The 10,982-nt window shown below is 45.3% G+C and overlaps 1 protein-coding gene across 3 annotated transcripts; it reads right to left on the reverse strand.

The window, feature by feature from the left end:
• Positions 1 to 1,813: 1,813 nt before the first annotated feature.
• DYNLRB1 (dynein light chain roadblock-type 1) lies at positions 1,814 to 7,580 on the reverse strand. Of its 3 annotated transcripts, none has more exons than XM_014886257.2 (4): positions 7,281 to 7,580; positions 4,806 to 4,881; positions 3,366 to 3,533; positions 1,814 to 2,313 (listed from the first exon to the last, which is right to left on the reverse strand). In XM_014886257.2, the coding sequence occupies exons 1-4, from the start codon at positions 7,563 to 7,565 to the stop codon at positions 2,270 to 2,272; spliced, it is 573 nt and encodes a 190-aa protein (XP_014741743.2). In that variant the 5' UTR covers positions 7,566 to 7,580; the 3' UTR covers positions 1,814 to 2,269. The 3 variants fall into 3 exon arrangements, with proteins under 3 accessions (XP_014741743.2, XP_088031214.1, XP_088031213.1); XM_088175088.1 differs by having other exon boundaries at positions 7,154 to 7,492; XM_088175087.1 differs by having other exon boundaries at positions 7,097 to 7,492.
• Positions 7,581 to 10,982: the final 3,402 nt, after the last annotated feature.

A 10,982-nucleotide genomic window follows, 5' to 3' on the forward strand; every position in this document is an offset into this window, starting at 1 on the left:
TTCCAAGACAGCAAATCAAGCCAGTCTCCAGCCCCAGCAGAAAGCAGCTCCAAGGTGCAGGTGGCACAAGCCTACTGTGATCCTGGCTACAAAAAAGGACTGGAAGATGATGTTCATTTTTCTATTCTTCCTCAGTTTGGCATTAGTTTTACCATACAAATAACCAAGCCCACACTCACAAAGCACAGGACCAGAAATTGAGCTCCATCCATCCCTTTTCTTGACCCTGTTTATGAGAAGGTAGAAAAATCCCCTAACTTTCATAAATGGAAATTGCTGCCAGCTCTGTGACACTCTAATGGTCCTGATCCAAATAAACTTTAGTTTATTAGTTTAGTTACTATTTAGCTTCGTTACTTTGTTCCATAGTAAGTAAATGAAACTTGCTGTTCTTCAGCTTCCTTCACTCCTTGCCAGTTTTAAAAAATAAATCTGAGTTAACTTTGGTAAAGGTGGCACTACATGGCTTAAGCAAGGCCCTGCCCAGATGGATCTGACAAGCTCCTTGACTCCAAACTCAGCTTATGAGCCTTTCATTCAAATTCCCAAGTATGTTTCATCTCAGGCTGCTCTCAATCCCTGAGAAAAAAAACGCAAACCAACCCCCAACCCTCCAACCAACCAGCACATAGCAGTAGCTGAGTCATTTCACTGCAAGTTTATAATCTCAAGACAACAGAAAAGGGCCACGATCTTTTGTTTTGTGACAGGTTATTTATTACAGCTTGTTTTAAGTAAAACCAACACTCAACACTCTCTGTCCCAAGCTCCTGTGACACAAAGCTACTGGTAGAACAGCTATCCTTAAGGAAGTGTCCAAAAGAATGCAGGACACTGCAGATTTTTCACTGGTCAGAGAAGTAGCACTGCCACTTACTTGGAAAAGCCAAAATCCATAAGCAGGTCACTACCTCCAAGGAAATAATTCTCTGGGTTACAAACAACAGAGAGAGATCACTGAGGTCACATTTTTCTTCTGCCTTGCCTCACTGTTCAGTTATTACCCAGGCTTCAGCTTGCTGGAGGTCATTTTTTTGGGAGGCAGCATTCAGTTATCGGAGATCACAGGCATTATGTAAACTGCTGTGTATCAGGAGCTGCTCCAAAGGCCAAGCAGGAGAAACAGCTCATGGACAGCAACAATCAACACTGAGTCATGGGGGCAGCTGAGACACCCAAAGTACTGATGCCACAGGGCTACAGATCCCAACAAGCATTTCTGACCTTCAGGGTCATGGCCACCATGTAGAAGGTTAGACAGTCCAAAAACTGATGTCCAGTTAGAGAGAAAACCCTGAACATGCAGATTACCTTGGCTATTTGAGTGTCCACAGACCCACCCTTTGCTGGTGGCCACAAGTCTGAAAGCCACAAGTGCACAAGTCAACACCAACATCTTTACCAAAGTCTCCACAGCTGCACTTTCTGGAGCACCCCCAGTCCTGCTTTTTTTTTTTTCTTCCTGAAGAAAACCTCCACCAAAATAACCCCATGAACATTTTGGAGTAGCCATGTGGGCTTTTTTTTGTCCTTAATGGCATCAATAAAAAAATATTAAAGGAAAATAGCAGATCAAACTGGCTACTGAGCTGTGACAGTGTGAGATCTCCCAAGGGTGGCCTCAATGGCCTTCCTTAGCCATGCAAATTCTGTCTGAAACACAAAGAAATTTTGAGTGCACTGCGCATGCCCTTAGGCCAAATCCTTGTTCGGAGAAAGCAGAAGTCCTAGGAAGGTTCTGTTTTTTTGAAGAGAAACACAATCATGAGAAAACTTAAAGTCTTGAGAAGAAAAACACGTAAGACAAAACCAGTTACTGGTGACACTTTTTAATTTCTTATGGTCAGACTTTTTTAAGTAAAACCAACAGAGTAAGACAGAACTAGAGGACAGGAAGTCATATTTACAGCCATTCAAAACTAAGAGTGTAAAAGCAGTGCTCAGTGGTGAAAGAAACATAGAAGCATACAAAGATTAGTCTTTTTTGTTATTATTATTAGAATTTTATTATCTTAGCTATCAAAAGAATCTGTTGCATCTTTTACTGCCCAATTCCAACTCACCAGCTCCCAATCAAAATGACTTGTGATACAAAAAGTGCCATTTTTTCTGTTTGTAGTCAACAAAACCATCTACTTTAATTCTCCCAAACCTTACTGAAGAGTCACAGCACAGTTAACACTAATGCTCTATTCTTTATCATTAAATAAAACATAAAACAGGGAAAATAAAACAGGCAAAGGGAAAAAAATAGACTGAGTCAGTGTAATCATTCAGTTGGATTCTGGATGACAATCAGGAAATAGTCTTTATCTGGAGAGGAAAAAAACAAGAGAATTATTCTTTCACTGCTGGTATTTGCTCGCAGAAACAGTAAATTCCAACATTTTTCACATCTCTCTGATATACTGTGGGAACTCCAGAGCCCTGACATGCAGTCGCAATGAGCAAAACAGGCTCCAAGTGTCAGATCATTTATTTTATGAGTTTTACTGAGAAAAACTCTCAGCTTTAGAAACTGCACATTCCCAAGGCAGCTGAATTTAATTTAGTTTGTGCCAGCAAATTACAGTAACTGGCATGTGCCACACTAGTGCAAGATGGCCACTGCCCTTCTCTCACAGGCACACTGAGGGCCACAGCTGTTTTTTTTGGAGCAATGCTTATTCCTCTTTCCATCCTTCCTGTGGAAATCTGAGGCTGCCTCAGCATGTTAAGATCTGCCCTGGCCCATGCCTGCCTAGGGGAACTGCCATCCCCTGCCTGGTCTCTCCACCAGCCCCATCCCAGCAGGGAGCATGCAGGGACAAGGCTGAATTCCTGCCACATGAGGGACCTGCACTCATCTCGCTGCTTCCCAATCTGGAATTCGACAAAATACTGAGGATGTTTCCTGAAAAGAAGGTTGCTGCTGCTGTATACCATGACTCATGATTACAGCTACAGTGTACTCTAATATTTTTCCCAGAACTAGAAAGTCAGGACTGCCTTGTTTTATCACTCAGTTCACAGCTCTGAATGGAAATTGCTCCCAGAATATATTTCTTTCCAAATCCTAGGGTTTTATATTGAAAAACAAAGCATGAGAGGGTGCAGCACTCTCTCATGCATTATCTAATACTTTCTACTTTGATCTACACAAAATGAGGGAAGGGATTTGCCACATTCAAACATGACAAAGGAAACTTAGGTCAATGATAAAGCTTTCCACTCTCCAGAAAGTAGAATAGCTTATTGGAAAGAAGGGATTATCTAATGTGAATACAAGCAGCAGGCAGACTCCTTTCAGGCGGACAGTGTCAGTCTCAAGAGAAAACAATCCTGCTGGATTCCCAGATTCCTGCTTTCGCCCTGCTCTTTCCTACCTGGAGCAACCATGATTTCGTTTTTCTTGGAGCGGATCCGCAGGAATGTGAGGTCGTTCTGGGGATCGATGTCCCGCACGGTGCTCCTGGCCTTCATGATGAAGCTGTGCATGAGGCCGGCGTACTGAATGGTGGTGGAGTTGTCTATGGTGCTCTTGATGGGAATACCTGCAGAAGAGGGACAGCAAGGCTCAGTGACAAACCTCCAGAACCAACTCTGCACTGGGCAGCACCAGGTCCAACCTCGGTTGTCATTGCACCAGGGGTTAGGAGTGTTCTCTTTGAAGGCAAGATGGAAACATGAAGAACAACAAGGTATGAAAAAGCTGAGACATGGAACCACAGGTGTAGGTGAGAACTGTTTACCTCTAGCAGCATCAGTGCTTTACTTTTGCATTTTGAGAGTTAGATATAGAAAGAAATGAAACAAAAATAATTATCTATAGAGGACTGAGGAAATACCAATGCTGCAGTTTTTTCTCCTGACTGGGGACATCTTTATTACTTCAGAAAGGCTCCCCAACACCAGTTAAATGGCATTGAGAGAGGCCAGGCTGGGACCAGTGATTATGGAGGACACCAGCTGCTGCATCCCACACTCCAAGACTGAAGTTCCAACATTCAGCCCTAAGAGGTGGTGCAGCCCTGGGAGGTCTCTGGTTCAGTGATAACCAGCCTCAAGGGCAGGCACACTGTTCAGCCACCCATCAGATGTGTTTTCCCACCAAAAGCCAGTCAAATCCCAGCTCCTGGGTCAGAACACAGCAGCCAAGTACCAAATTCTGCAGGGCAGAACCAGGTGTGTGTTTGAGAAAACTGCAGCTGCAGCAGAGAGAGCACAACCCACTTAACCATTATAGAAAAGCAGCGAGCAGGAGCCAAGCTGCATGGTCTGATCCTCAGTATATTCACATGTAGATACTGTCATCTTTTCTAAGGATTATTTCTAGGAAATATTCAATTTTTGGGCTGCTCACTGTGTGTTCAGAGTGCTCTAAAGAAGTTGCTCTGTTGAACTCTTTAGAGACTTCAAAAAGAATCAACTTGCTGATAAGTTCCATGAGACTACAAGCACTAGACAGTGCTAAAGAACAGGAGTCTGCCAGGCAAGCAGTGTTCTAAACAGGCCCAGCAGAAAGATTTACATCGTGTGAGAACCTCAGTGCTACTGATTAAAGTTTTCACAAACACAGCTTCAAACACTGACATAACTCAAATATTTTGACACTTCTGCAAATTATTTTATTTCCTAAAATAATAAAGTGAGCTTGCAGAAATTTGAAACCAATTTTCTCTTGTAGCCTGACTGCTATCTGTCTCCTTGGGCTGCAGAATACCTCTTCCAAAGCCAGACTCTAAGTGCAAGTGGTACAAGCAGCAGCCCTCAAAGTGGGTGACTGGATTAAGTGATAGCTCAGAAAAATGAGGCTGACACAGCACCTTCTGAATTAACCACGATGATTCCCTGCACTCCTTTCTGGCTCTGGATTCGCTTCAGTGTTTCCTCCACCTCAGCCTGCAAGACAAAGCACAAATCAATACAGGGTTACAGCTGCTCTTTGCCTCCCACCAAAGCTTTGGGATAACGCGGCTGAAGACAAAGCTGCACAGGGATGATTAAATAGCCACTGCCTACACTGGTTTACACAGCCAAATGTTTGTACTTTGGTGCCACCTTTTCTGCATGACCTTTCCAGTTATTTTCCATCTGCCTTTCTTCTTCACTCATTTGTGATTATCATCCTGGAACTCCCCTCTCTCCTCCTCCCCAAGTCTCCTGCTGAAGGCTTGCAGCTGGAAGCTGTAGTCTGCTACAATTTAGGTGTCAAACAAAAATCAACTTTGAAAACAGACATGGAATTTATGAAAAAGTAGGAAAAAGATACATTGTGGGTGTAAGATGACCTCCCCTTTTATTAAATGAATGCCAAAAGCAATTACAAGTAAGAGAACTGAGGGGAAAACCAGTGAATGAACACTTTTTGTTTGTAATTCTGATTTGTGCTGGGATGGCTGCAAGGCTGTAACCACTGCCAAAAATTTACAACTCAAAAAAGGAAAAATGCAAATGCAGGCCAAGGCAATAGTCCTTTGCTCTATAAAAACCATCAAAGGAGGTCTCAGTACCTTCTGCACAACTTCCCTGCTACAAGACATCCATCAAAATGTAACTATGGCATCTGTAGTAGGGTGGGAAACTCTCGTACCTGAGCTGATTTCCACAGCTGGATGAGTATTTTGCATTTTTTATTTCCACTAAAGGAAATAGAAACAAGCAGCATCTTTCAGATCCTGCAAGGCAGAGTCTCCCAGAAATGGTTTAGGAAGGGAGACAGGAATTACCCGAACCAGGACAGGTGAGACCTACAAGGGACATTTGGACAAGGATGTGCTCCCTGGGCACCCTGAACAACCCTCTCCACTTCCTCCCACACCAAATGGGCACAAAGATGTCACATGCCCTGTTCCCTGGGAAGATACCTTGACAACAGCAAACACAACACAGAACAACACAACACAACATCAGCTCAGCCCTAGCACCACCAGCACTTTCCTCAGGCTGCTGCTGGTAACACAACTTGTGGCTCATAAGAGATGGGACCTCCCGAGCTAGTCTTTATGAAGTGAATTTTCTGTGTGATCCAACACAAAAAAATTCAAGAATTTTCAACAAAACTCTTGACTATTCTCAAATGGAAAGCAAGGGAAATGAAATCAACTAAAGGGTGTATGAATGCTGAGAAAATATAGTGGCAAAATTTTCAATCTATTAAGAAATTAAGATCATATTTCCTGCCTTCGAACTAGCACTATTTAAGTCCTGATTAAACAGTCCTTCATAGGACCTTAACAAAGGATACCAGTTTTTAATTTCCTCTAACACCTTCAGCTGATCTAACTCACAGGTGGGTCATCTGCTCTGACAGTTCACTGCTGCTGATGTGGGAAGGTCCTGCTCCTCCTATTTCCACTCTGGGGTTTGTCCAGCACCTGCACAAGCCAGTGCAGCTCATCAGACCAACAAAAATAGAACTGAGAAAAAAAATTTACATATTTAATTTATGAAACACACAAACCCCATTTTAATGAAGGGCTGAATAACTACAAGAGATAGCACATGGAGAAGGAGAGATGCACTACAGAAGAGGAGAATAAACACTCCCTCAACACCATTTTGCTGCGAAATACCCTTTGCTATATTTACTAAAGCAGCCTTTATCTTCCTGTTTTCATCTGCAATACCTGAATTCCTAGGTTTGCCTAAAAAGTATATCTTATTAGATAATTTCAATTTTCCCTCTGCAACTTCGGTCAGCATTTATTTCTTTACACATTTTAACATACATTTTGATCCCCAGATTCATCAACATGCAATAGCCAGCAACACATCTGAGCAGGGAGAAACCTCCAATTCAATCACAACAGAATGAATTCAGTCCCGGTTATTAAATATCCAAAACCAGTCTCTTTTTCCGGACTGCTTCCAGCTTTAGGGGTGTGCCCTGGCAGCCGCAGGAATGGCCGGTTTCACTGTGCGTGTTTCCCCAGCACAGGGCTGCGCTGGATCGGGTAAAGGTTCGGCCTCCGCCCGCAGTGACTCAGGGCAGGCAGAGCCAGTGAGGCCCCAAGGAAGCAGCGCCAGGACCTGCAGCACCCCCGGGCCCGCCATGCACAAACACTACCCCACTCGGGGGCCTGACAAAGAACCCGACACACAACCCAACACGAACCGAACCGGGCCGGGCGCTCCCAGCCCCCGCAGAGACCACACGGCGCCTCGCCTTTACCCAGGCCCTGTGCCTGAGGGGAGCCGGGACCGGCACCGGCCGCAGGAGCCCCCAAGGGCCGGGAGGCACAGAGACCCTCGAAGGCAGCACAGGGGCCCCACCCGGACTCCGGCCCGGCCTCACCCACCATGATGGAGCCGCCGCCTGCGCCCGTCTCGGCCCCGGCGCTGTCCCGGAAGCGCTTGGAGCGCGGGGCGGGCCCGCTCCGGGGACACCGCCCCGAATCCTCCAGCCTCTCGGAGTCCGCGCAAATCTCCCCCGAGCGTCCGAGGCCGCGACTAGGGGTGGTGTTGGTCGCTGATTCCGTTTTAGGGAAATCATCATGAAACCCCAACCTTCTAGAGTGTCCCACCGGTGGGACGAGTCTGTTTACAAGAGCCTGGAGCGACAGGACAAGGGGAGATTGGTTCATATTGAAAGAGAGGAAGTTTAAATTGGAGATTAGGATGGAATCCTTCCCTGTGAGTGAGGATGCCGAGACCCTGGCACAGGGTGCCCAGAGCAGCTGTGGCTGCCCCATCTCTAGAAGTGTCCAAGGCCAGGTTGGACATTGGAGCTTGGAACGGCCTGGGACAGTGGGAAGTGTCCCTGCCCATGGCAGGGGGTGAAATGAGATGGCCTTTAAAGCTCCCTTCTCACCCTCACCATTCTGTGATTCCATGATATTCCATGAAAAGAACTCCATTTGGAGAGTTCTTTTTACCCCGGAATGGCTGCGTCCCCTCAGCTGCTGCCGGAGCTCTCCCAGAACAGGGGCACAGCCACTCCAAGGCATGGCGCACCCTAAAGCCCTGGGACCTCCCTGCCACAGCCCCGAGGATCCGTGTCCTGAGGGTGAAAGTGTGTGCTGCGCCTGCCAGTGACAAAGGAAGAGCTCAGCTCCCTTGGGGGAAGGACTGGGAATGACGCACAGTCTGATGGCAAAACAAAACAACACACTGAAGAACTGCATCCCACATAACCCCAGCTCTATTCTACACACACAACAGCAGCAGTTGGGACTTGCCCCCTGAGCTCAGGCTCTGCTAGAAGTGAAACAGAGAGTCCCAGAATGGTTTGAGTGGGAAGGGACTTTTAAAGGCCATCTCATGCCACCCCCTGCCACGGGCAGGGACGCCTTCTACTATTCCAGGTTGCTTCAAGCCCCGCCCAAGCTGGCCTTGGACACTTCCAGGGAGCCAGGGGCAGCCACAGCTTCTCTGAGCAACCTGTGCCAGAGCCATACAATCCTTACAGGGAAGAATTCCTTCCCAATATCCAATCTAAACTTACTCCCTATCAGTTTGAGTGCTCCTTCTTTTGAGACCACAACCCTGGAATCAGCAGATGCTGGGCTCACACTGAGCTCCCGCAGCAGTCACAGAGAGCTGGTATTGGATAAAATGTAAAACATGTCTTCACAAAGTGTTTTTAGATTTTTTTTTTACCCCTCTGAAAGCCAGGATTTGACACAGCAGGTAAGCACACTGGCCTCTCCAATCTGTCAGTCTGCATTCTCCTTAGAGAAAACAAGATTTCTTGAATGAGTCCTGTCATTTGGGCACTGCTGGCCAGACAGGCTGAGAATGGACATGGGATCAGGCATTGCCAGAGATCAGGAAAAAAATCCTTATTTAGGATCCAAGAGGCTATTTCCTCTCCTAGTGGCTATTTACAACTCTGCAACCTAGTTCAGTTAAATTCTAATTTCTCTTACCAGTCCAGCAGTAAGTTTTACAGCTTGGCTACAAGAAGTTATTTTACCATGGATTGATTTAACTTCTAATCTATGTGATGGTAATATTTGGGCAATAGTAAGGATGTGGTGGATAATTTGGGCAATAATAAGCAGTGCATAGCTGCCATCAGACACCTAAACCAAACATGGGTTTAAACAACCGTTCCCATCCTGCCATGAACAAAACCTTCCACACCCCCACCCATGAGTAGTGCTGACATTAGCACGGTCATCATCAAAGCAAACAGAAAAAAAATGGTGCAACTGAGTTGTACATTTATCATACATTGCATTGTGATTAATTTTTACATTTTAAAAATAAACTTCAGATGTATGTGAAATACCATTGTATCTGTACTCATAATAAAGTTGCCTAAAGCACCTTTCAAATTTTGGGTTTACACAACTTACTAGGATGCTTTTAAGTGGTTCCATTCAAAGCTTGGAGAAGCATCTCCACACTAAGGCAGCTATTAGTGCATGTATTTGCCTGGCACAGGAAATCATCCTTGAGATTTGCTGCCCCTGACAAAACTGTTAATTGAGCCTGTGGGAACACCTGGGAAAGTCAGAGGAAAAACAGTGGGAAGCTCTGCAGCAGGGAACATCACCCTCAGGAAAGGATGACCACTTTAGGGACCATTTCACCAAACTGGACAGAATCAAGTTCCTGAGACAGGATCACAAAATTAACTAGGTTGGAAGAGACCTTTGAGATCAGCAAGTCCACCCTATGACCTAAGACATGACAGACATCGCTGTGAGTGCTGAGGGAACTGGAACCTCACTGCAAAGCCCATCTCACTTACCTGGGAAAGCTCGTGGCCATCAGGAGAGGTTCTGATGACAGGAAGAATCTAAATGCCACCTATCCCTTCAAGGAGGATCGGGGACACTAAAAGGCTGGTTGGTCTCACTGGAGCTTTCCCCCCTCCTATGTGGCATTCTGTCAATCCAAACCACTTGCAGTGTCATTCCTCATTGTTGGTATCCCTGCAACAGTGCTGCAATGAGATGTTACAGCTGTGGCTTGTAGGAGCCGCAGGTCTGGACAGTCGGGACTGATGGAGAGATCTCTAAAGCCAGGTGTTGGAACTTGTAGTTTATTGCAAAGGGTGTGGGTAAAAGGGCCCTGCTTGGAGCTGCCAGCCGCAGCTTGGAGCAGGCCTGTGAGAGCAGGAAGGCAAGAGTAAAAAAAGTAAAGAGAGAGCAAGGGATAAGAGGTAAGAAGTAAGAGAGCAAAAGTAAGAGCATCAGAGAGATGAGAACGATGAGAGCGAGGTTCCCGTTACAATACAATAAATCTTCTGTGTTGAATATACTAATTTTCACTAACCAATCTAATAAAAGATACAAATCCTATAGCATTTACGTACAGCCTATAAGAATCATTACATTACCATACTGTATTACACTTTAAACCCTAAAAACTACTCTTTGGACCCTCTTTACCAAGCTAGTAGGGTCTTCTCTGCCCTTTGGACCTGTCTGCAAGCAGAGGGAATTGTTCAATCAAAAGGGGATTACTTTCAGTTGGCCATACTATTGTTTTCTAGTTGTTCAGTAACTAAGGTTTGGTATCTCAAAGATGGCTTTCATTTCAATCTTGCTTATAGTTTCCGTATTCTCAAAATCTTTTGCCAGGCAATCATATTTATAAGGTTTTCCAGTTTCATCTTCTCCAACAGTGGCTCCTACAGAACCTCTCTCCATTCCCTCTCCCTCAGGCCTCAGCAGCCTCACAGCCCTCACTGGGCTCCTCAGAGCAGCATCCACAAGCCTAAAAATCCACAAACTGTGTCCAAAAATCTCCTGTTCAATATCCAATGAAACCAACAAGAGTGGACGAGGTCTTGGGAAAGAACTATTCCTAAAGAGTCCTAGTGGAAGGACAAGTCCAGGCAGCCTGACCCTCGCCCCCAGGAGCACACAGATAATTCATTTCCACCTGGATATTCTGTCACGCATAAGGAATAAGGACCACAGCACCAGCTCTTTTAAGACTTTAAGTTTTATAAAAGTATTTGACTTACTGAGATACTGTTACAGTTACCTGAGTATTTGAAATTACAATGCAAGGAAATATCAACAATGAATTTCAGTACAGTATTT

The sequence above is a fragment of the Sturnus vulgaris genome, chromosome 17 (assembly GCF_052056855.1).
Source record: "Sturnus vulgaris isolate bStuVul1 chromosome 17, bStuVul1.hap1, whole genome shotgun sequence".
In the NCBI taxonomy this organism is placed as follows: domain Eukaryota; kingdom Metazoa; phylum Chordata; class Aves; order Passeriformes; family Sturnidae; genus Sturnus; species Sturnus vulgaris.

Bases quoted from the DNA above. Each gene is read 5' to 3' on its own strand.
- DYNLRB1 (XM_088175087.1), bottom strand. From the start codon at position 7,477: ATGATGATTTCCCTAAAACGGAATCAGCGACCAACACCACCCCTAGTC. The intron at 4,882-7,096 runs GTTCGTGTTGGG...TTTGTCTTGCAG, and splicing joins GGAGCGCCCGGCCCGGTTCG to GCTGAGGTGGAGGAAACACT. The intron at 3,534-4,805 runs GTGCTGTGTCAG...CCTCTTCTGCAG, and splicing joins CATCGTGGTTAATTCAGAAG to GTATTCCCATCAAGAGCACC.